Source organism: Balaenoptera borealis, assembly GCF_965194805.1.
Source record: "Balaenoptera borealis genome assembly, chromosome: 12".
NCBI lineage: Eukaryota > Metazoa > Chordata > Mammalia > Artiodactyla > Balaenopteridae > Balaenoptera > Balaenoptera borealis.
This window is the reverse complement of record NC_138869.1, coordinates 84596290-84621926: the sequence shown is the minus strand read 5'-3', so window position 1 is coordinate 84621926 and position 25637 is coordinate 84596290. Positions and strand designations below refer to the sequence as shown.

General features: G+C 43.6%; 1 protein-coding gene across 1 annotated transcript in view; it reads left to right on the top strand.

The window, feature by feature from the left end:
- GCM1 (glial cells missing transcription factor 1) overlaps window positions 1-25637 on the top strand; it is a 33383-nt gene extending 7746 nt beyond the window's left edge. Inside the window, exons 3-6 of the mRNA XM_082346309.1 lie at window positions 10513-10765; window positions 11758-11870; window positions 13545-13673; window positions 15575-25637. Of these exons, the coding sequence (XP_082202435.1) occupies window positions 10513-10765; window positions 11758-11870; window positions 13545-13673; window positions 15575-16309 (1230 nt within the window). The 3' untranslated portion in view covers window positions 16310-25637. The remainder of the gene's footprint in view (window positions 1-10512; window positions 10766-11757; window positions 11871-13544; window positions 13674-15574) is intronic.

The following is a 25637-nucleotide window of genomic DNA, read 5'->3' as shown; positions in this document are numbered from 1 at the left end:
GAGCTCAGTAGTTGTGGTGCCCGGGCTTAGTTGCCCCAAGACATGTGGGATCTTAGTTCCCCAACCAGGAACTGAAACCTCGGCAGTGAAAGCGCCGAGTCCTAACCACTGGTCTGACAGGGAATTCCCAACATTAGTTGTTTAAAACTGACATTCTTGACCTCCCTTTTTGGCCTTTCTTCCAGTGAAGAATGTTTTCACTGGAAATTGTTGGGAAAGGTGGCTGGGAAAGCTAAGACTGGGAGACCACCAGTACCATCTAGTGAAAGGTCAAGCTCATCTGCCTGATTCTGGGGAACAAGAAACTTGAATTATCCCAAGCAGGGGAGAGGGAATGGAGATTCCACAGTCTTGATTTATAATCATTCCAGATTTCACGCTAATGAAGGCTTCCAGATCATTCCAAATTTCACTCTAGTGAAGTGTTTCTTTTATAATTTTTTTTTTTTTTTTTTTTTTTTGGCCAAGCCCTGCGGCATGCAGGATCTTAGTTCTCTGACCAGGGAATGAACCTGTGCCCCCTGCCATGGAAGCACAGTCTTAACCGCTGGACCACCAGGGAAGTCACCAAAGTGTTTCTTTTGTTTCTTTTTATGTTTACCCTTAAATCTCCTCCTGTATTATCTCCCGGTAGGTCTTAGAAAAGCTGGGAAGCACCAAGTATGCCCTACTTTCCATCCATTTAAGGATGGTTCAATACACCACAGCTAAATCACGCAATTATCTATTTTAAGGATTTATCTTTGTAGTTGCTTGTAATTGATTTACAATAGTTGTAGCTGTTTTAGAGGAAACTTTAAGGTAAATTTTATAAATTTATTTATTTATTTATTTATCTTTGGCTGTGTTGGGTCTTCGTTTCCGTGCGAGGGCCTTCTCTAGTTGCGGCGAGTGGGGGCCACTCTTCATCGTGGTGCGCAGGCCTCTCACTGTCGCGGCCTCTCTTGTTGTGGAGCACAGGCTCCAGACGCGCAGGCTCAGTAGTTGTGGCTCACGGGCCTAGCTGCTCTGCGGCATGTGGGATCTTCCCAGACCAGGGCTCGAACCCGTGTCCCCTGCATTGGCAGGCAGATTCTCAACCACTGCGCCACCAGGGAAGCCCCTAAGGTAAATTTTAATTACTCCTGGCTCAGGGACCCATATTCCTAATTCATGATTGCAGCTCTCAAATAGAGAAGATGGGCATCCTCAAAAACAAGAGTTGAAGGAAGCAGGTACATAGATGATTTTGCAAAGTCACATCGTAGAGCAGGAGCTTTAATGGGGCCTAAGAACCCTCTGAAATGGCAGGCAACACTGTACTAAGGTTTATTTTTTCTGGGACAGAGGATTCATATCATTCATCAAATCTGTAGACAAAAGGAAGAAACACTTCCCTGGAGGGGATCTCAGGGATCATAAAAGTTCATGTTCCAACATGAATTTTCCAAAACTCAAGCATTCTCAGCTACCCAAGACATTAAAATGAGACATTTACAATAAAAATACACATTCAATTTTGGAAGTGTATCATTTTTAGTTCGTAGAAAAAGTTTGATTGTTCGTGGAAATAGGTAAGTGCCCTTCAATTTGTTAAATATGCCAGGGAAATGATTAAAAGAGCAAAATATTCCTTAGTATTTTCTGAGCAGAGTCAACACCATGCTTATCTGGGTTTATGCTGGCTTTGGAATCGTATCAAGACCTAGCTGAGGTGAAAAATAAAAGGACGGATTTCCAAGCACAGTAGATTTTATACTTCAAGAGTGTTTCTGAAGGCAGAGTGGTGTATGGTGAGAAGAACAGGGCTAGGAGACCAAGTCCTGGCTTTGAAATCCAGTCCTGCCTCTTTTTATTTGTAGAATTTCGCAGGGTGGTTTAGCCTTTCTGAGGCTCCCTTTCCTCTTCTGATAATGAAGTGCTTGCACTAAATAGTCTCTTACGGACCCTTTTAGTTCTAAGAGTCTAGGATTCGGTGACCTGAGATTTGGAAGACGGCCTGCACCCTAGAATGGGGGCCAGGTGCCATCCACAGGGCCTGGCACGTGTTAAACACAAACGCCGAATATGAAATTCACGAATGATTGGCTCTATGGTTTATCATCTGTGTGACTCTAAACAAATCTATTTTCTTAAGTCTTCGTTACTTCCTCCGTAAAATGAAAATAGTAATTCCTTAGATACCCTTCCTAAGCTGTTTAGAACAAATGTGTTCCCAAAATGTGTTCTGTAGTGTGTAAGTTACAAGGAATTTTGATGGATGCTGTGAAGGAAGAAAAGGACTAAGTTCAACAAAGTTAAGCCAATTTTTTTTTTTTTTTTTTTTTTTTTTGGCCACACCGTGCGTCATGCACGATCTTAGTTCTGACCAGGGATCAAACCCATGCCCCCTGCAGTGGAAGCGCAGAGTCCTAACCACTGGACTGCCAGGGAAGTCCCTAAGCCAATTTCTCTACTGTAGACATGGTGCCTTTCTTACTGCACTGGCGGCTCTCCCAAGGGGAAGCTGTTGGCATTGTTGCCCTAACATAGTTTTGACCACAGAGCCCTTTTTTCATGGAGCCCCTTAGGCGATGAGTGTGCCTCAGACCATCTGTTTGAGCATTAGAACATATGTTTTAAAGGATTGCATCTATAATAACATGCACTGGCTTATTACTATTATACATTTCCCCAATTTCATTCTCTTTCCCACTCATATGAAGAATTTACAGTTTATTGTTCATATTTGTATATTCTTGCCAGGATTCCTGCAAATTCCTGTAGCTTGTAGACAAATTCCTTTCTTATTAATCCACCCACCTGCTTCAAGTTTTGAGATGGTTACCTGAGTGCTCACTGCATCTTTTGGTCCTGGGAACTCCATAGCCCTTTATACATCCCAGATAGATCAAGATCTATGGGTTAATTTTTGGCAACAGTGAACGATGACATCCTTATCAGGATAGCAGAGATTTCTGAGTGACGGGGATGTGCAAGACACCATAGCAGTCTCAGGGATACAGGGGCCGTTAAGCTATGTTAACTTTCAGGGAAGGGCTCCTGATCTTCTGGGCCAGTGGAGCAAGATCAGTGTCCAAACAGAGAATCGATGCCGTATAGAAAAATGCCAGAGGCGCTGAAAAAGGACATATGTAATCCAGCATGACTCAGGCATGGGGAGCAAGGCAGAACATCTGGCAAAAGGCTCTCTGGACAAGTACATTGTAAAAGGTGAGAGGATTAGGGCAGGTGAAGATAAGATAATCCAGGCCGAGTAGAGCACTTTGAAGACTGTTCAAAGGCTACATATGGGGAAGCTGTGCACAGACATTCAGCAAGGGGATCTGGGAGGATACCGTGTGAAAGGTGGTTTGGACGCGGGCTATCCTAAGATGATTCAGTTATTTTATTTCACTTCATTTTTAAAAATTTTTTTAAAGCGTTCTTTTTTAAAAAAAAAAATTTTATTTATTTAATTATTTGGCTGTCCCAGGTCTTAGCTGTGGCGCACGGGATCTTCAATCTTCACCTTCAATCTTCGATGCGGCATACAAACTCTTAGTTGCCGCCTGTGGGATCTGGTTCCCTGACCAGGGATCGAACCTGGGCCCCCTGCATTGGGAGCATGGAGCCTTAGCCACTGGACCACCGAGGAAGTCCCAATTCAGTTTTTTTTTTTTTTTTTTTTAAAGGCAGTGGGAAGCCGTTAGGCTTGTTGAGCTGGAAAGCATCATGATCAGATCTAGGGCTTGGATGGTCTCTTGCTCTCACTAAATCATCCCTCCCTGGATTTGTTTCATGTGTTCTTCTCCCTTCTTTAAGCTGCATGTATGTCCTTATAAATCTTCATTCACTCATTTCTGATCACGTGTCTAGCTTCTGGTTATTTTGATACCACTCCTCCTTTATCCAGCCTCCACGGAGTCAGCCCAGAACTGCAGGCACTTAACTTACTCAAAACCATCATTGATAAAAGCCTCTTTATTCCAGACTAATGTAATACACCAATTTTGCTTTCCCTTCCTATTCCATTAAACTACATTTGCATTTTAAAAGTCCAAATATAATTGCTTTAGGGTTTGCTTGGTCCAAGCAGCAAATGTCTGGGGTTGGGTTAGTCTTACCTTTATTAAAAATGTTCACTACATGGTTCATTACATGGATACTTCTTATTAATACTGATTGTTAATACTTGGGAGCCATGAACCCCTAAGAAATTTATTTATTTTTTTCCTGGTTGAAAATCAGGAAGAAAACCAATTCCTTTTTCCCCTAAATAGTACCCACTGAGCAGGGAGATGGTAGCAGCCACTCTGCTCCCAGCACCTGCCAGGTTCTCTGAGTTCCAATAGCCCCACAGCAGACAAACACCCCGAATCATTCTGTTCATGAACATGAGCAGTTTCCAGATGAAACCCATGACCAAAGCCACACCAAGCCATTAACTCACACAATTCCAAGGTTTAAGTATACTTTTTGCAGAGAAAACCTAAAACTATACATAGGCTCAACATAAATACAGGGCCACCTGAAGCCTGGAGAATCAACCCCAAAGAGGCCACGTCTCTGATGAGTTCATTCCTGGACCATGATTTTAACCAGTACAACTTCCTTTGCCTCAATCTTATGAGCAGAGGTGAATCTTTGAGCTTGTACTGTGAATTTGTGTGGATAAATGTAATCAGGACAAGCTAGTTGTAATCAGATGTGTCTTGGCGCTAGGGAGCTAAGGGATAAACCAGATTCTGGATTTCTGGTCAATTATTATCTGACTGCATGATCAGGTCACTTTGTTGTTAGTCTGACGGGGACACTCGTGACTTTGTCCTCTTTGTCCAGCATTGTCCTTGATCTCAAGGTCATTTGAACTCCCTGGGACAGTTCCAAGTATATGGACCCCGTGGTCATTGGGTCCCCCCATTTTTGGGACCAGAATTCTTCTACCCTGTGCTTCTGGGGTCGTGGGGATGGTAACAGAAATTCTCCCTGGGTGCCTGCCAGGAGGTCCCTTGCTTAGCTGGGTGGAGTTGGAAAGGAAAGGGAGAAAAGAAAAGAGGGGGTGACAGAGTTTGAAAGCTGGGGCACTCTGTCCCACCTTAGTGTTGTCTGAACAAATAAGGAACTTTTTCTCCTGCATCTTGACCCTTTAACAAAGGTAGGAAATTGCAAGATTAGTCAAAGGAGTAATGCTTAAGTTAACTCAAAAGCATTTTGTTGATGAATTTCTCCCTTCGAAAACACTTGGAGTTGGGTTTCCAGTTGACTCAGAGAGATAAGTTCCTGAAAAGTTGAAGGTAAATCAAAATGCTGGAGGAATTTTTTTTTTCTGTATTCCATAAGTAACATCTAAATTTTTCCTCTCTCTGATTTGCTTAAACGTGTATCTGTTTGCTAGCCTGGTTTTATTTGGAGCCATTTATTTACAAGGAATTAATAAGCTATTCTTATTAAAGAAAACCTGGCAGATAATTGCTTTACATTAGAACAGATTATATTCCAAGGGAAAAATCAAATTTAATATAATAACATGATAATGTAAATATTTTTGATACCTTATTTCAGAATTTTGATTTTAATTCATTAGTTTTATATAATAATGTATATTTAATTCTTAAGTTACCCTATTAAAACTTCAAGTAGTTAAATAAATTAGAATGAAGGGAGGATGAAGGGTGCTCTGATTGCATAGGGCAGTGGTCCCCAACCCTTTTGGCACCAGGGACCAGTTTTGTGGAAGACAATTTTTCCATGGACGGCGGCTGGGGAGGGGGCGGGGGGGAGTGTGGGGATATGGTTTAGGTAGTAATGTGAGCGATGGCGAGTGATGGGGAGCGGCAGATGAAACTTTGCTCACTCGCCGGCCTCTCACCTCGTCCTGTGCGGCCCGGTTCCTAACAGGCCAAGGACCAGTACCGGTTCACGGCCTGGGGGTTGGGGACCCCTAGCGTCGAGTTTCAAAGATTTTGAGTGAGTTAGAGGATTAAGTCTCTTAGGGAAAGAAATTACATACATAAGGCACAGAAATATTCATTAAACCCCCAATGATATTACCCATGAGATTATAAAATATAAATTTGTTATATTTACGTGTTGGAGACCTTAAGAATATTCCCTTTAAATTATAAACTTCTTAACCAAGAGTAAAAACAAAGAGTTACTCATGAAAAGTTAGAAATTAAAATAAACAGAAGATCTGAAAAGAAAAAAATGTTTTGTGGGGATTTGCTAAACAAGATTAAGAAATAATTATTCTTCCTTTTAAAATTTTACTCTCTAGTGCCTTAAATTTGGGAGCTTTTCAGAGTTCCTTATCATTCATTTGACACCTGGGTTCCTTTGCATCACTGGAATCTGGGTTTTCTCATAACTGCAATGTCAAAAAATGTCAAAAATCTCACTAAGCATCCAGGTCAAAAGACTCATCATAAATAAATAGCCAAGAGAATATCTTGATGTAAATACACTTACTCCTAAGTAATTTTCTTGAGGTCATACTTTGTCAAACTTATTACTGTGTTATTAATGGAACTGGAAAACTAGGGTACCAGTGGAGGAGGTGTTGAAAAAAAAAAGCTTAACAGACCTTGGAATGTAGAACGTTTTGTGGGCTTTAAAACAAACCTCAACAATGCTAAAATAATCAAAAACACAGAATGTGTTCTCCAACTACAATGGATGCAAACTAGAAATTAATAGCAAAAGGCAACAGGAAAATCTGTAGATACATGGAAACTAAACAATATATTTCTAAATAATCCATCAAAGAGGAAACCTCAAAGGGAGATCAAAATATACATTAACCTGAGAGAGAGAGAGAGAGAAAAGACGGTGGAGCTCATTTCTTCCTCCACAGGCAGGGAGTACTTGCTTTAACTGGAGTGTTTGAGCCGCTCTCACAGGCACTGTCGTTCCTCCTGGTTGGTGAAATCTATGCCACTGACCAGCCTGAAGGGGCCCCTCACCTTTAAAACATGAAAATCTCAGCTTTCCTTCACGTCCACCTCACCCTTTTCTCTGCTGCCCTGACAACTGTGCTTTGTATTTGAAGAATTCAAATCCACAGTCCAAATTGCTAAAGGTCCATATTTTAACGTTTTAACCTACATTTTTATTATTTCAGAAGATAAAATATTATGTTTTCTGTGGCATTTCTGTGGCAGAAGACAAGAGAGCACTGTGTAGAGCTTTAGGTCAGAAGGAAGAGAAGAGAAGGGGGCGGAGGAAGGAGACAGGGCTGTCTGCGGGGTTGCCTGAGGTCTTCTCCTCACCCCGGGCATTGAGTCTCGTCCAGCTCAGAATTACCAGGCAAGTCGGGGAGAGAGGGGAAGAACTGGAAAAAACAGCTCATTCAGCATCTTGGCCTGGCCAGGCCTCTTTCCTAGACACTCGACTGTAATTGCCCGATGGACCAGAGGGGACTCCTCTAGATGCCATCCCCCTTCTCCCTGCCCTTTTCGAGCAGCATTCCCTTCCCACACCACAGGGCAGCACCGGAGGGGCATTGTCACTGCTGTGAGAAAGAAGGTCACTAACAAGATTTGCACCAATTAAGCTTTTGTTTTATAGGGGATTGGACTCCTGTCTTGCATTTGGCTTAACAAGGTTTAGAGCATGAAGTGACCTCTCTGGGGAGTCATCTCTGTCCTAAAAGCTGGTGGCCCTCACAACCATACTGGCTGGTGTGTGTGGCCCCAGATCCGACAGAGTAACAGCTAACACTGACGTGGAACTTGCTGTGTGCCAGGCACTGGTTTTATTTCATTTTGTTTTTAAAAATTGAAGTATAGTTGATTTACAATGTTGTGTCTGGTATACAGCAAAGTGATTCATATATATACATATATATGTGTATATATATTCTTTTTCATATTCTTTTCCATTATGGTTTATTACGGGATATTGAATACAGTTCCCTATGCCAGACACTGGGTTCTTAAAAAATATTTATTTATTTTATTTATTTATTTTATTTATATTTTGGCTGCGTCGGGTCTTAGTTGTGGCACGTGGGATCTTTCGTTGCGGCGCGCGGGTTTCTCTCTAGTTGTAGCATGTGGGTTTTCTCTCTCTAGTTGTGGCACACAGGCTCCAGGGTATGTGGGCTCTGTACTGCAGCACACGGGCTCTCTCACTGAGACGCACGAGCTCAGTAGTTGTGGCGCGTGGGCTTAGTTGCCCCGCGGCATGTGAGATCGTAGTTCCCCGACCAGGGATCGAACCCGCGTCCCCTGCATTGGAAGACAGATTCTTTACCACTGGACCACCAGGGAATTCCCTGTTTTTGTTTTTGTTTTCTTTTCCCCTATAGTTTATTACAAGGTATTGAATATAGTCCCCTGTGATATACAGTAGGACCTTGCTGTTTATTATATATATGGTAGTTTATATCTGCTAATCCCAAACTCCTAGTTTATCCAACCCCCCCACCTTTGGTAACCATAAATTTGTTTTCTATGTCTGTAAGTCTATTTCTGTTTTGTAAATAAGTTCATTTGTATCTTTTTTTTTTTAGATTCCACGTATAGGTGATATCATATGGTATTTGCCTTTCTCTGACTTTCTTCACTTAGTATGACAATCTCTAGGTCCATTCATGTTGCTGCAAATGACATTATTTCATTCTTTTTTATGGCTGAGTAATATTCCATTGTATAGATATACTACATCTTCTTCATCCATTCATCTGTTGATGGACACTTAGGTTGCTTCCATGTCTTGGCTGTTGTGAATAGCAGGCACTGCTTTGAATGCTCTGTGTGTGCTAACTCATTCAGTCTTTCTTCACAACATCCCTGCCAGGCAGGTACTCCTGTGGCCTCCATCTCACAGAGCAGGAAGTGGAGCCCTGAGAGGGAAGGAACTATTGTAAGGCCCTCACCCAGGGCCTTCACAGGCTGTGCTCTTACCAGGGGCTGGTAAGCTCTCTGTGAAGGACCAGATAGGAAATATTTTAGGCTTTGTGGACCATACAGTCTCGGCTGCAACTACTGGACTCTGCCATGGTGTGTAAATGTATCCACAGACAACACTTGAATGAACATGGCTGGGTTCCAATAAAACTCGATTTATAAAAACAGGCATTGGGCTGGATTAGGCCCATGGCCCTAGTTTTCAGACCACAACTCTTCGCTATTAACTAGTACTACCTCTCATGTACATAAAACCTCTCATTTCTATTTCCTCAGACCCACCTCAGTTCCCATGAAGTTCCGTACAAATGACAACTATCATTAACTACATAAAATTTACAGTTCACAACACATCTGCTCTCCACAGTACTTTTGTGACACATGTTTTATCAATGTCCCCATTTTAGAGAAGAGCAAAATTCGGCTTCAGAGACAGTCACCTGCCCCGAGTCTCATGTTACAAAGTTCTTTGGCATGTTCTAAACTTGAAATCTAACTGAAGAGACACCGATTTCCCTGAGTTGTGCTTCCATCCTAATGATGTTTGCTTTTTTTCCTTCTCAAACATCTTGTCTTTCCTTTCCTATCCTATGCTGTGTTTCCTTGTTGGGGAAGCAAAGGAGAGGCACCCTGATCTCTCTTCCTGGAGTCTAGAATCTTCTACCATAACCTTCTAGAATCTTCTTGTTGAAAATGTTCTTATACCAAGGCTCTGGAAGCTACGGGGGGGGGGGGGCACAGCCTAAGTTTGACTACTGAGACCCCTTAATGATTCTCACCCTAAGAATCTGTCAAACACCACATCCTTTTGATCCACAACTTCAGTGACTAACATTTATTCTGAGCTCCCTCCAGGCTAGGTGCTGTGCTAAGTAATTTTTATATATTATCCTATTTAATTCTCAGACCCACTTGAGGTAGGCAGGTCTAGTTATCCCTATTATGCAGATAAAGAAACTGAGGCACAGAAAGCCAAATAACTTATGCTATAAGGATTGAGTATCCTGTGTCTCTGCCCACTCAAAGGAGAGTTTAGTTAGCTATTCATGGGCAGGGAATTGTGCCCGTCCTGGGCAAGAACATAGACGTTTCCAGTCAAAGTAAACTCTTCCTTACCCCTCTGCCCTGTTTGAGGTGCATGAACATGAGTGTAGAGCAAAGGGGAGAAAATCTCCACGGGGGAGAAAGCGGCTCTCCAGCCTTCCACCGCGTGTCTCAGGTGGCTTTGTATAAACCCTCCGCTTTCCCAACACGGTAACCACCGCCCGGCGAGAGACATTATCTCGCTGCTCTGCCCCAGTGCCGTCCACCGTCATTGTGCAAGAGCACAATCATGTTACTGCACCCTCCAACATTCTCAGTGAAACGGTCCTCACTCTTACCACCAAAGGCTAGAGAAACATCAGTCGGGGTAGAGGGGCGGCATCACACCTCACTCTGGTCCAGGGAGCACATGTTGGGTGGACCCAGGAATCCCGTGCTCGCGGCTGTGCTGTGCGCGCTCAGACCGCCACGGCGGAGTGAAATCCAGCTCGGTCTTTGCTAAAGGTCTCGCGCCCAGCTCTCAAGCGCCAAAAGCAGCTTTAAGCACAGTGGTGTTTTCCAGCTGAAACTATAATAATATTCTCTGTGTTTTCATCAGAATGTGAAAAAGACGGACTGGTTCCAGGAGTGGCCAGATGCCTACGAGAAGCACATCTACAGCTCGGAGGACAGAAACGCGCAGCGGCACGTGAGCAGCTGGGCCATGCGCAACACCAACAACCACAACTCCCGCATCCTCAAGAAGTCCTGCCTGGGCGTGGTGGTCTGCAGCCGCGACTGCCTAGTCGCTGAGGGCCGCAAGGTCTACCTGAGGCCTGCCATCTGCGACAAGGCCCGGCAGAAGCAACAGAGTGAGTGGGGCTCCTGCCCCGAGGGGCCACGACGTCCCCGCACCTCCCACGGGCCCATCCTTCGCACTGGAGGGTGGTGGAGACCAAGGCCGGTTCTTTAGATTATTTTAAGGAGAGCCAGACAGCTCCCTGGGCTCTGGTATCCGTCCCAAAGATCTGCCACGCCCAGGGCACCCACCATTAACCTCCCTTGGGTTCAGACGCCTGACTCGGGGCCTCTGTTAAAAGGAAGACACATCACTTAGGGAACTAACATTAATTCACCAGCACACCCAACTAAAGTTTAAGAGGAAGTTGTGTATCACGCTTGCCACCTCACATCTTGGGGAATGGGGTCCCCAAAATGATCTCAGTGAGTGCTTTGATCTGGAGTGGGAGCCGGGACTGACTCTGAGGTTAGACTCAATTCCATGCCATTTAGGTTCATGCCATAATCACATGCTGAGATAATTCTTCATTTTGTTTGTTTATCATATTCATCAGATTGTGAAATAGATGCATTTGGCATTCCCTGTGCCTTGCCCACTTCAGACCTCAAGTTACTTCATGTTCTTTCCTTGCAATTTGTTTTCAAAACTTGCTCTCAGGGCAGGATCTGGTATCAGTCATTTACACTTTAGTGAAACTTTAGTAGCTGCGTCATGTGGTTTTGCTCCTTGACCCTTAGTTCTAATTGTGAAGTGAAAGAATTTTCTTCTGCTTCTCTACAAAGAATTTCAAGTATCAGTAAATAAGGAGGGAAGGATTTTTTTTTTTTGCTCAAAGGAGCTCTCCCCTGTCCTGTAAAATATCCCACCCTGTAGGCAACTGCTTCCTCTACCACGTGTGAGAGTGACCTGGGCTGCTTTGGTGGTCTGGCCTCCTAGGCTCAGGGGTCATGCCCAGTGTATGAAAGCCTATAAAACTGTGCCCAGGTGGATTCTCTGCCACCCAGGAATCTGAAATCGGCAGGGCCGCACAGACTCAGGTCACCTTCCTCTGCTCCTTTGTAGGGAAACGCTGTCCCAACTGCGATGGGCCCCTGAAGCTCATTCCCTGCCGAGGCCACGGGGGCTTTCCTGTCACTAACTTCTGGAGGCACGACGGACGCTTCATATTTTTCCAGGTTGGATTTGAGTTAGAGATTCCATTTCTCTTTAATTCAGGAACTCTTCACAGAGCACCAGCAGGAGTTTCCTCCAGGAAATGCACAGGTGGAGGGGAGCCTGCACCCTCCCTGGGGGACCCTCTGGGCGAGCAAACGTCTGTACCCCAAACCTTGAGAGAGGAGTCAGGGGCTGGAGCCCAGGACAGGGGCGGCCTCAGGCTCCGAAGGGGATGCTGCGGTCAGTAATCTACTTAGGCAAGCACTGGCCTTCCGCAGACCCAGCTCTGTAAACATGGACACGTTGCTTTACTCCCCTAAGCCCCAGCTTTCTGTAAAATGTGGTGTTAAGAAGTCCTCATGGGGGAGGTGGTAGAAACAGTGGCGTCTGACAGTTGGACTGCCTGGGTTTGAGTCCATGCTAAACCTGCCTCTGAAAAGAAAATGTTCTGATGTGTAGGGTTTGCTAGTTTCTGGGATATAACTGTTCCCATCATGGCTGACATCAAGCCGTTTTGTTTGTTTGTTTGTTTGAAAAAGCTAATTATTTTACTATATATTCTTTCATACTAATTATACGATCATAAGATTGAACATGGGGTTTCATGGCAAAACACATTAAAAATTAATATTGAAGGTAAAAGAGAATAGAAGATTTTAAGCTTGACAGAGGTTCTCTGGAAAGATTTCTTTGGTAGAAGTGTGCAAGATGAGCTGAAATTTGTTCATTCAGTTTCTTCATCAAATATTTTTTTTAATTTTAATTTTATTGGAGTATAGTTGGTTTACAATGTTGTGTTAGTTTCAGGTGTACAGCAAAGTGTCAAGCTGTTTTTAACAACCAGCTCACAAATTCCTGAATGGCCAACAGGTGACTTTCGGCCTGGCTGGCTCTGGCACACTTTGAATCCTACCTCCCGCACGTACTAGGGGAGGTTTCCCAGGTGGTATAACCGCACGTACTAGGGGAGGTTTCCCAGGTGGTATAACCGCACGTACTAGGGGAGGTTTCCCAGGTGGTATAACCCCTCCACGCCTCCTGGTGAGGATGATAATGGTATAGCCCTCACAGCCTTGTGCCGAAGGTTCAGGGAGAAAGTATGTAATCAGCATTACTTGTCATCACTATGAATGTGACTTGGCCAGGCTGGGGAGAGGCACCACGCAAGGAAGGAGTATCGTCAGCAAAGGCAGATGGGCAAGCAGGAGAGTGCATGGTGGGCTTGGGAGGATCTTAAAAGAATGCTCCACCAGGGGGGAAAGGGCGGGTGGTGGGATGAACTGGGAGATACATATATCTCCATATACATATCTCCCATATATATTGACATATATACGCTATTTTTTTATACTATTGATACTATGTATAAAGTAGATAACTAATAAGAACCTATTGTATAGCACAGGGAACTCTACTCAATGCACTGTGGTGACCTAAATGGGAAGGAAATCCAGAAAAGTGGGGATATATATATACATATAGCTGATTCACTTTGCTGTACGGTAGAAACTAACACAACATTGTAAAGCCGCTATACTCCAATAAAAATTAATTAAAACAAAAAAAAGGTTGCTCCAATCTTGTCTTAGTAGTCAACTGCAGCAATACCCAGTCCGATGGCAGGGCACAGGATAAAGCTTTACACACCGTGAAGTGCATCTAGTTATTTATTTCACCGCTTCATCTCCTCTAAGTCAAAGGGAGAGCATGATCATCCAAAGCCAGAAACCAAATTGGAAGCCGAGGCCAGAAGAGCAATGAAGAAAACGCACTCGGCATCTTCCTCTGTCTCCTCGAAGCTGAAACAGGGCCCACAGATAAAGGTAACCTTGCCCCATGCAGCTTCAAAACATACGACGACTTGCCACCCCTGTGGTGGTGGCAGTAAATTTCCCTGTCCCTTACCTACAAATGAAGCCGAAAATCACATACCTTCAGGCTCACCTGTGAGTCAGCCTCTGCCAAAGAAACTGAATCTGCGGGTTTCCTCTTAATTTCTACCATCTTTGTAGCATGCCCTCAACTGTAAAGTCCATAGAATTTCAGAATCATCTTCCCTACTACAATTTAAAAGAGACTCAAATTAGTACTTAACCTATGTTTGGCACTCTGTATTTCTTTTTTTTTTTAACATCTTTATTGGAGTATAATTGCTTTACAATGGTGTGTTAGTTTCTGCTTTATAACAAAGTGAATCAGTTATACATATACATATGTTCCCATATCTCTTCCCTCTTGCGTCTCCCTCCCGCCCACCCTCCCTATCCCACCCCTCTAGGTGGTCACAAAGCACCGAGCTGATCTCCCTGTGCTATGCGGCTGCTTCCCATTAGCTATCCATTTTACATTTGGTAGTGTATATATGTCCATGCCACTCTTTCACTTCGTCCCAGCTTATCCTTCCCCCTTCCCATATCCTCAAGTCCATTCTCTAGTAGGTCTGTCTTTATTCCCGTCTTACCCCTAGGTTCTTCATGACCTTTTTTTTTTTTCTTAGATTCCATATATATGTGTTAGCATACGGTATTTGTTTTTCTCTTTCTGACTTATTCACTCTGTATGACAGACTCTAGGTCCATCCACCTCACTACAAATAACTCAATCACTCTGTATTTCTGATAGAACCAAAATGAAATGATCTGCACAAACTATGAGCCCCGTGCTTTTTCATTCTTCCCTAAAGCAGATGATTCCTTAGCGCACTCCACCGAGGTGAAATACCCAGGCAGTTTCTGGAAACAGTGTTCATCCAGGGATGCGGGGGTGGAGGCTTCTTCCCGCAGTCAAACTGTGATGTGAAGTTCATGGCTTTGTGGGTGTCATACTGTAGGTTTGTGGGTTTGTCTGCTTAATAGTGTTACTATTTCCTATACTTTTTCTACTGTCCAGTGTTCCACATTTCAGGAGTACAGAAATGAAGCCAGTCCAGCCCTGGAGGCTCTAAAGTACCTTAAGAAAAAAAATTGTAATCTGAGTCTGTTGTAGGGAAATAGGAGCCCCTGAATCCTAATGACTGGTCTTATCCCATCTCCCAGCCCTGGGAGAAGTTGAAGGGTATTTCCTCCCGCTCACCCTACCTGGTCACAGTCTCTCCAACCCCGTTGGTCGATAGTTTTACATAAACAAGAGGATAACTTAATTCTCAACCAGATTCTTTTCTTGCGATTAACTGGAGGACAATATACTTTCTCCATTGATAAAAATAAATTGACCACCTCGTATTCCAGAGATCTACAATTTAACAAAATGAGTTCAAAGTCTCTTGAGAAAAAAAATAAGCCCTGGTCTCATGGAATCCACACAGCACTAAAAAATAGAAAAGTCAAGGAGGGAAATGAGGTTCCCCTGAGAGTTATACTGAGGATAAGCTAAAACTTTGCAGCTGTGGTTTGATTTTTCTTAAATAGCCCCTTACAAGTTTCTCACAGAGTCAGTTAGGATACCAGACTTGCGTTTGAGGGGAAACATTTTAAACACACTCCTGTCTGAGTAAAGGGCAATTCGTCCCTTCCTGGTTGGTCAGATTTCAAACGGAAATGGCAGCAGCCTTTAGTTCTTGCAGGCCTTGGGTGCTTGTGCAAAGCCCTGTGTGTGTTTGTGCTTCAAGTATGCAAGGAATGAAGAAAATCTGCAGAGCACTTCTTTGTGCAAGGTCACTCGTGGGTGTCTGGGGTAGTTAGGTCAGTTTAACTTATTAACATGAGCTTTTCTCTTTCCTCTCCAGCCTCTTCCAGGTGAAACACAAAGTTGGGAAAGTTTAACTTGGTCTTTCCAGGAAGGTGTCCAATCGCCTGGTAGTTACAGTGGACATTTAATAGGTAACATTCCCCAGCAGAAGGCACTGAATGATGGCTCATCCTCCTCTGAGAGTTATGGTTTGGGGAGAACCTCTGACCCCAGAAACCCCACTCCCACCTTGGGCCCCACTCAGCTCTACGAGAAATGCGATTTATCCAATAGTCGGGTCTCCAGCAGCCAGGACCTGCTTCAGCCTCCTGCCTCTGGAGTCTTCTCTGATTACAGTGATCTGCAAACATGGAATAAGAATGTTGCTTTGGGGAGAAATCCTTCCAATGACAACAGTTGTCCCAGTTACCCTTTTCCTCTGACCAGCTGGCCTTATGACTTCTCCCCTTCCCAGAGCTCTTCAGAACCCTTTCTCCAGCAGATTCCCATGGAACCACCAGCAGCCAAAACTAGCTGTCACTCCTTCTGGCCAAATCAAGGGGGTGAACTTTATGAAGAGAAGGTGCATGTGGATTTTAACAGCTACCACCCTTCCACCACTTGCCATTCACCTCAGGAAGACCCCTTTCTCCTCACCTACACCTCTCAGCCCCATCATCAATATTCTCTGCCTGGCAAGAGCAGCAAATGGGATTTTGATGAAGAAATGAGGTACATGGGTTTGGATCACTGCAACAACGAAATGCTTCTAAACCTCTGTCCTTTAAGATGATCCAAGTCGGGAGCCTTGTGCACTGCCAGTGGAAACGTCATTTCGTGCAGCCACTGTGGAAAACAGTATGGAGGTTCCTCAAAAAATTAAAAGTAGAACTACCATATGATCCAGCAATCCCACTTCTAGGTATATATCTGAAGGAAATGAAATCACTATCCCGAAGAGTTATCTGCGCCACCATGTTCATTGCAGCATTATTTACAATAGCCAAGACATGGAAACAACCTAAGACAGATGAATGGATAAAGACAATGTGGTGTGTATATATACACACAATGAAATACTACTGAGCCATAAAAAAACAGGAATCACGTCATTTACAACAACACGGATGGACCTTGAGGGCATTATGCTAAGTGAAATAAATCAGAGAAGGAAAGACAAATACTGTATGAACTCGCTTACATGTGGAAAATTTAAAAACCCAAACTCATAGAAATAGAGATCAGATTTGTGGTTGCCAGAGGCGGAGGGTGATGGGTGGGAGAACTGGGTGAAAGTGATCAAAAGGTAGAAACTTCCAGTTTTAGATAAATAAGTTCTGGAGATGTAATGTACAGCATGGTGACTATGGTTAACAACACCGTATTGTATATTTGAAAGTTAAGAAGAGAATAGATCTTAAAAGTTCTCATTACAAGGAAAACAAATATAACCGTGTGGCGATGGATTAACCACTCTTATTGTGGTAAACATTTTGCAGTATATGCATATATCAGGGCATTATGTTGTACACCTTAAACTTATACAAGGTTATATGTCAATGATATCTCAATAAAATTATATCTCAGTAAAACTGGGGGAGAAAAATGACCGAAATCTTTTATAGCCACTTAAAAAGCTGTTTTGGGAAATGGCTGAATTTCTTTAGGAAATGGTTTTCAAAAGGTAACCACAGATAAATCAGAATCATGACAACAAGCAGAAGGCAAGACTTCTCTCTTCACACAGGTGATCTGTTGGCCTGTCCTCCTCCTCTCTAGTACTATAAGGGTACTAGAAGTACTAGAGTACTAGAAGTACTAGAAGTACTAGAGTACTCCTCAGGAGTACTAGAATACTGGAACACTGGAACACTCCTCGGGAGTACTAGAGTCTAGTACTAGTACTAGAGTACTCCTCAGGAGTGCTAGAGTACTAGGACAGTTTTCAGGAGTGCTAGAGTACTCCTCAGGGAGAATTGAAAATTTGTCCCATCTGTGGACAGGAAATGTCCTCTGCTAATTTTTTTTTTCCACACTATTTGGGGTTCTCAGCACCTCAACTGCATTATCTGTTGCATTTTCAATGTCCTTGGAATCATCTCAAACAGAGCAGACATGAAAGGCCCAGGATCTCATCTACGCCTTCTTGGAAACAGAATGAAAGAACGGAGAGAGTGAAAGAGTTTCAGAGGAGCAGAAAGACGAAGATGCTACCACTGAAGTAATAGTACTTTGTCTAGTATGAAACTCCTCTAGTTGATTTCTAAGACTCGTCAAGACAAGGGCTATGACCCAACCACATAATTGAACTCTAGCAGAATTGAACAGCTGCATGAAGAGACTTTCCAGTGGCACCAAATGGTCTCCTTTCCTCCTTCTTCCTCCTCACTGTCTTCCATGAGAGCTCCAGTTTTGTCCCATTTACCTTTATTTTTACAGTGCCTAACAGCACCAGGTTCAAAATATGTGCCTGAGAAATGTTTGCTTAGAAGAGTCCTTGTGTAATGAACATGGCCATGGTCAGGCAGCTGTATTTGAATGCCAGTACCTCTTTTTTGCTGAAGTACTTTACAAAAAGGTGAGCCTAGACATAAAATCTGGAAAGAACCATGCAATCAGCAAACGTTTTCATAATAAATGCTCTTTTCTATTTGAGTGGTGACAAATGCACATGATACAAAATTGGTTCCTATTCTCCTTCTTAAGACATCATTGACTAGTTTCTTGTCTGTTTTCCAAAGATTAGAGATATTTTCTGCATACAGTAGTCCCCCACTTATCCGTTGGGGGGGTGCATTCCAAGACCAGTGGATGCCTGAAACCATGGACAGTACTGAACCCTATATATGCTATGTTTTTTCCTATATATACATACATACTGATGGCAAAGTTTAATTCATAAATTACATTCAGTAAGAATATCTGAATTGCCAGCATCATTACTCTTGCACTTTGGGACCATTATCAAGTAAAATAAGGGTTACTTGAACACAGGACTGTGATACTGCAACAGTCGATCTGATAACCAAGATGGCCATCAAGTGACTAACAGGTGGGGAGCATATACAGTGTGGAGGCCCTGGACAGAGGGATGAGTTTTGTACTGGGTGGGAAGGAGCCAGACGGAGCGAGAGTTCATCACACGACTCAGTGCACAATTTAAAACTTATGAATTGCTTATTTCTGGAATTTTCCATTTAATATTTCATACTGCAGTTGACCACAGGTAACTGAAAGCACAGAAAGCAAAACCATGGATAAGAGGGGGGCTGCTATATATGTAAGTGGTATAATACTAGATTCATTTCTAACATGACTTTTGTCATTTTCGGACACAATTTGGACCTCAGATCCTTATAAGGATAAAGGACCACAGCTACCTCATTTTTAATGGTTCGTAATACATTAAATGACTAGATTATAATTAATTTAGTCCCCTACTGATAAAAATTTAGATTGGTTTGAATCTAGTAAATTATTTTGTCTAAGTATATAAATTTATATATTCAGTTAAGCAGAGTTATAAAGCAAATGCTTGTATAAGCACCATCCAGGCCAAGATATAGAACTTACTGGCATTTCAGAAGGTCCCCAGTATCACCTCATATGGGTCAGAATGTCCATCATGAAAAAGTCTACAAACAATAAATGCTGGAGAGGGTGTGGAGAAAAGGGAACCCTCCTACACTGTTGGTGGGAATGTAAACTGGTACAGTCACTGTGGAAAACAGTATGGAGGTTCCTCAGAAAACTAAAAATAGAATTACCGTATGATCCAGCAATCCCACTCCTGGGGATATACCGGGACAAAACTGTAATTCAAAAAGATACATTCACCCCTATGTTCATTGCAGCACTGTTCACAATAGCCAAAACATGGAAACAACCTGAATGTCCATCAACAGATGAATGGATACAGAAGATGTGGTAAAGAAGGTCCCCTAACTGCAGCCCTCAATCCCACCCACTCCCGATCACAAGCCCCTTCCTGCATCCCGAAGGTGATTGCTAAGGTGGCTGTTTATATTTTTACTACTTTTATATGTATTACTCAACAATAGTTTGATTTTGGCTTTTTGGGGAGAACCTAACAAATAGAGTCACATGGTGTACTGTTAAAAACGTATTGAACTATAATGTACATACAAAAGAGTGCATGGTCATAGCCTAAGCTCAATAAATTGTCACAAGAACACACCAGTCTGGCCACCACCAAGTGCAAATTCTCTCATATCTGCTTTTTCTGCTCAACATTGTGTCCAGAAGAATCATCCTATTGTGTACAGCTGTACTTTGTTATTTTCATTGCTGCATTAAATTTATTTATTTGCACCTAAAATGCCTTTCCTCCATGCTCTAAGACAGGTGTCTCTGCTTGCTAAACATTTTGGCTCAAAATTCTAGGAATTTTGTCTGATAAAAAGTGTCTGATGTAATTCACCTCCCCTCGGAGAGCCCCAGGAATTTGCATCTCCCCACCCTGCATGGTCCTTGAGTATAAACAACCAATTAGAGACCTATAACCATTGGATCCGAGGGTTTGAACAAAGTTTAAGGGTCACTTGTGCAAATATCTGAACAGACATGAATCTCCTTTACAGCTCCCCAAACAAAAGCTTATCCAGCATGTGTTTGTATCTTTGCAGAGAGGAGAAATTCTTTCCTTCAGAACATAATCAGCATAGTAATTTCATCAAGTGCTTTGAATTCAGGTCATTTCAAGGATGCCTTACTGTTGTTCCCTGAGGACAAGGAAAAAATATTAGGTCTTCAGTTGAAAAATAGTAAAAGCCTTATAGACACCCAGGTATTGTGACATCCAAGTCTGTGTAAGTCAGAAAGCCAAGCGAAGGACCCTGAAAATGCTAGTCCTTACTCTTAAGATGCAGTTGTCAAAACAACCTAACATTTGCACTGACCACAATACGTGGAATTTCAAACTTCTGGACAGAATCCAAAGTACTTTTTAGATTAGGGACCGTCTGGCAGCCACAGCGATTACAAAGAAAGGCCTTTAAATTAGGCTCTGTTGAATATTCAAAAGGCCAAAAAGGGAAAGGACAGACTGAGGGTGGAGCAGGCTGTGGGATGAAGCCATGGGCGTGGAGGAGTGTCCTGGGTCTGCGAGTCTCCCCCTGCACCCCAAGAAAGTGTCAAGGAACAGCCACTGCGTGGGTGGGAACTGTAGTTTCTATTTGGTCCAAGGCTTTCTGGATATTTCAAACATTTCACATCTACTAAACTAGGCACTCTGCCCTCCCAAACCTTTTCTCTAGAAAACGACAGTCTTGATATTTATCAAAGCAAGAACGTGTACATAGCTTGAAACATCAGATGGCACCACCAAACTTTTGACGAATAACAGCCATCTCTACCCGTCCCTCCCCACTCCCAAGTCCTTTCCCCACACTCCACTTTTTAATTCTTTTAGCTGATGGCATTTTGTTTAGGTGTTGCCAGCCTCTAAGTGACCTTGACTCCAGATGGTGCCTTAACAGCCATCGCTGTCTCTTGTCAACCAGCCCTACCAGTAGGGGTCAAAGTTAAACTGGACATGGACATTAGGGCTTGGTTGGAAGCTCACTGTCTTGGTGGCCAGCTGGGTGCCTCCACGCTCACAGCATGAGTGAGATGGGGAGACTTCAGGAGTGGGTGAGGGAGACGTAGAGATGAGACTCGTGGTTGTCAAGGGGGATGGGGGCAGGGAGAGGGATGGACTAGTTGTTTGGGGGTGGTAGATGCAAACTATTACATTTAGAATGGATAAACAACAAGGTCTTACTGTATAGCACAGGGAACTACATCTAATCTCCTGGAATGAACCATAATGGAAAAGAATGTTTAAAAAAGAATATATATGTGTGTATGGCTGTCACTTTGCCGTACAGCAGCAACTGACACAACATTGTAAACCAACTATACTTCAATAAAAAAAAAAAAAGAGTGGGTGAGGGGAGGGTTGGGGGAGATGGAATGGCGGATAAATAATTGCACGTGGTGACTGAGGAAAAGAGGATGGAATGAATTTTAAAACCAGAACCAACTCCTAAATTCTCATTCTGTTGTTCAAAATAAAAAGAATCATTGTCCATTTTCTGACCAGAATCCCTCCCTTAAAATGGGAGCATTGTCCTATGAGAACAGGAGGCTTTTGGTCCAGGGTGATTTCAGTGGTTTATCCTCTCATCCTGGAAACATCTGGAGGATTCCTCCAGAGCAGGTTTTTTTTTCTTCATCAGGAGAGAAGAAACATACCTGACTTGTTTCTTTTTCTAGCTTCCTTTGCCCTGCTAAGAAAAAAATTATTTTGGAAATCTGAGCATCCTCTGCTAAGCCTCGGGGTTGTTTATCTAACTGTCACAGAGAACTTGTGTTCCTTTTGGTACAAAATAAAATACAAGAATCGGCATTAACCAGGAGACATAGGGCTCTTTGGGCTGACGCAGGCTGAGATGTACAGCCTGGGAGTTCTCGTTCCTTCAAGTTCCTTTTGTGTGACCTCATACCAGCAATTTTCTCCCTGTGCAAACAATGGAACAGGACTCTGTCCTCTTTACCCTGAGGGAGTAAAGAGCCTGCGTCTAGTTCCCTGTCTGTTCAGGCTCTTCACGTGTCCTCAACAGACCTTCCATGGACTGGCCTTTTCCCACCTCTTGGAACCATTTGGTTTTGCTCTGGTTATAAGGCAAATGGAAGACATCCTTTGAGGAACTCAAGTCTATGAGCTGTTGGGACTCCATCCTGAGATGCTGAAAGCTTTTCATGAAGGCTGGGAGAGAAGGTTAAATACTCTGAGACTTTAAAAAATAATTTTTATTTTTTTATACAATTTTAAATGTTGCACTCCATTTATAGTTATTACAAAATATTGGCTGCATTCTCCATGTTGATACATCCTTCAGCCTACCTCACACCCAATAGTTTGTACCTCCCACTCCCTCACCCCTGTAGTGCCCCCCCCCCCCCGGTAACTACTAGTTTGTTCTCTAGATCTACGAGTCTGCTTCTTTTTTGTTGTATTCACTGGTTTGTTGTATTTTCTAGATTCCACATATAAGCGATGTCATACAGTATTTGTCTTTCTCTGACTTATTTCACTTAGCATAATGCCCTCCAACTCCATCCAGGTTGCTGCCAATAGCAAGATTTCCTTCTTTTTTATGGCTGAGTAGAATTCCATTGTGTGTGTGTGTGTGTGTGTGTGTGTGTGTGTGTGTGTATCTCTCACATCATCTTTATCCAGTCTTCTGTTGATGGAACTACCCTGAGACTTTCTATTGAGAGCATAGAATGTGCCAGAAGTTGTGCCAATCTATACACTACCTTATTTAATCCTCAAAACAATGATGTAGAAAGTGTGATTGTCTTCGTTCCACAAACAAGAAAACTGAACTCCGAGATGTTAAGTAACTCAGAAGGACACCCAGGAGACAGTGCAGAGTAACGGTTAGTTAAGAGAATGAGCCTTCAAGGGGGTGGGGAACTGGGAGATGTTGGTCAAAGTGTACAAATAAGTTCTGGGGATGTGGCACACAGCACGCAAGGTAGACTTCAGGGCAAACTGCTAGTATGATTGACCGTCCCTGACACCCAAGCAGGTGAGCTTAAGTCACATCTGGGTTACACCTGTCACTCAATGCTGAGAGGACTCAGGGCTGCAGCTGGGCACCCACAACATCCAGTGACATTCACTGAGGCACCACCATGAGGGCCTGGCAAAGCCACCCCACCTCCACAATACTCCACGGCGTCCCCAAGGTTCCCATACAAACACACGCGTCTTTGTGCATCAGTTGCCATGCTATCTCCAGCAGCCTGCTTCATCAGAGTCACCGTGGCTTCTCCTGCTGCATTTTATTGGTGCTGTGGTAGCAAAAGCTGCCAGGGCTTAACCATAGGATGGAGACACAGCACTCTGGGCTAATGTGAAGAATTCTTGGAGGGGATGTGGAAACGTGCTTTGGATGAATAGAGGTCAAAAGGCTGACTTTAATGATAGCTTCCTTAGAAATGCTTGGCATTTTGCAGAAGCCATCAAAGCCTGGCATAGTCTGCATGGCTAAGTAATTGTCCTATAAGCACAAACCTGAAGCTGTCTCTCTCTTTGGCTTCCGGTTTCTTGGGCCAAGCCCCATCATCAGGACATAGATGAGATGTGGGCTGGGCAGCTTGCTTTGGGCTCTTAGTGACCCTGCAAGATGCTACTGAGAAACCCACGAAGCGCTGGCCATGGAGATCGAGATCTCCATCTTCCCTTATGGGAAGCATGTTTTAGGGAAACAGTGGGGGTGATGACAAGATCAGATTTGGGCGAAAGGAGCCGATAAAAATTGAGGATTAAGTAACCAACCTGGGCAATCCCATTCACCCGACTCAGGAGTGTGGTGTCAGTACCTTGGAGAAGTAGAAAGGGCTTGGGACTGGGTGTCCCCTCCAAGGGGAGGGAAACTTTCCTCTACCCTCTCAGGTCTTTGGGGGGACCCTGGAGATTAAACTGCTGAAGACAGATTAACTGGATAAAGAGATCTATTTCAAATGTATATTGAAGGCCTCACAGAATTAAAGGAAAACCCCAAAGAGGTGGTCAGACCCCGAGGCTAATACAAAGGACAATACATTTGTGCAGAAGTGTCACAACAGAGGAGAAGGGCTCTGAGCATCTAGGGGCAGTGCATTGTGGGATGGTAGATGTACAGGGAAACTAATGGAAGATGAGGGTTGTTTTAGGAAGCTTTGTGACGTGGATTCCTCTCCGTGCCGTCTCTGGACTGATGAGAGTCTATGGTCCTCTCCAGTGAAGAAGGGTCATTCTGCCCTTCCTGGTACTAGAGGGAAGGGAGGCACCTTCTCATGGGAAATTTATGCCCAGCTTTTAGGCAAACAGGGGGAAAGCAGAGAGCTTTTCTTGCAGTCTACTGTTTCTCAGCTGCATTCAGCTCAAAGCAATCCTTATGCCAAAGTGGCATTATTTGGGGAGGTATAGTCTGTTTCCTTTCAGCTTCATATAACTTACCGGCAGTCTCTTTCCTGAGAGACTGGAAGCAATTTGAGGGCAGAACCTTGTCTGTTTGTTCACCATTGTATCTCCACCATTGTATCTCCAGAATGTAGCACAGGGCCTGGCCCATTTGTCTGACTGCAAATTAATGGGTTTTGAGCTGCTCTGAGCCTCTGTTTCCTTGTCTGTAAAGTGAAGATAATGGTCTTGTCTTAGCATCTGAAGATCCCTTTCTACATTGACTTACTCTGCAGCAGAGGTTCCCAGGTTGGTCATAAGAAGGAAACAGTCTAATCTTCTTTCTTGATTTAAATGGAAGCTCTTCCTTATTTGAATGTTCCCAGAGAAACATGGCAAGATGTGACAGAGAGCACAACAAGACTCATTGCTGCAGATTACCTGTGAGCGTTTTCTCATTTTGTCCATTCCCGTGATGGAGGTTTGGCTCAGAGTTTGAAATATGTGGATGCAGACACGACCCACACATCTCCCTTCTGCCAAGGAAATGGCACCGAGGTGGGGATGGCTAGAGCAGCAAATGTTACCCTTCAAATGCTACATTCATAAAGGCTGAGAGGACAAGACAAATCAGGGCCCATTTTTGCACAGCTGCAAAATGGAGTCTTTGGAAAATGCAGCCTTGTGATAGCTCACTTGTGTTTTTATCAGAACATTTCAAACATTAGTGGCAAATCTCTGGCTTAATGGAAAACAGTCCTCAAAGTTAGAGTTAGCTGTCCTGGATCCTATCGAAGGCATTCTCTGCCTTGTCCTCGGGCAAGCCATATTTCTCGGGGCCTCAGTTTCCTCCGTTGATTTTAGTGTCTAAAAGGGCCCTCTAGAGTCTAAAGTTTTAAGATGGTAACATCAGCAGTAATTTGCATGAGCCAATCCAGGAGCCACTCCCTCAGGGCATCTCTTCCTGTTCCTGATGATGCTGGCATCCCCCCACCAGCCAGCAGGGCTGGCACCTGAATCCACTCCCCCAGGAGGGGGAGTGAGGGTGCTTTGTTCATTCACCTGCCCTGCCCTGAGACCCCGAGTGACCAAGGACACAGCTAAGAGATGCTGGCCATGTTATGGAAGAGTGGAGCCCTGCGGAGGGGCTGCAGAGAGATGGGGG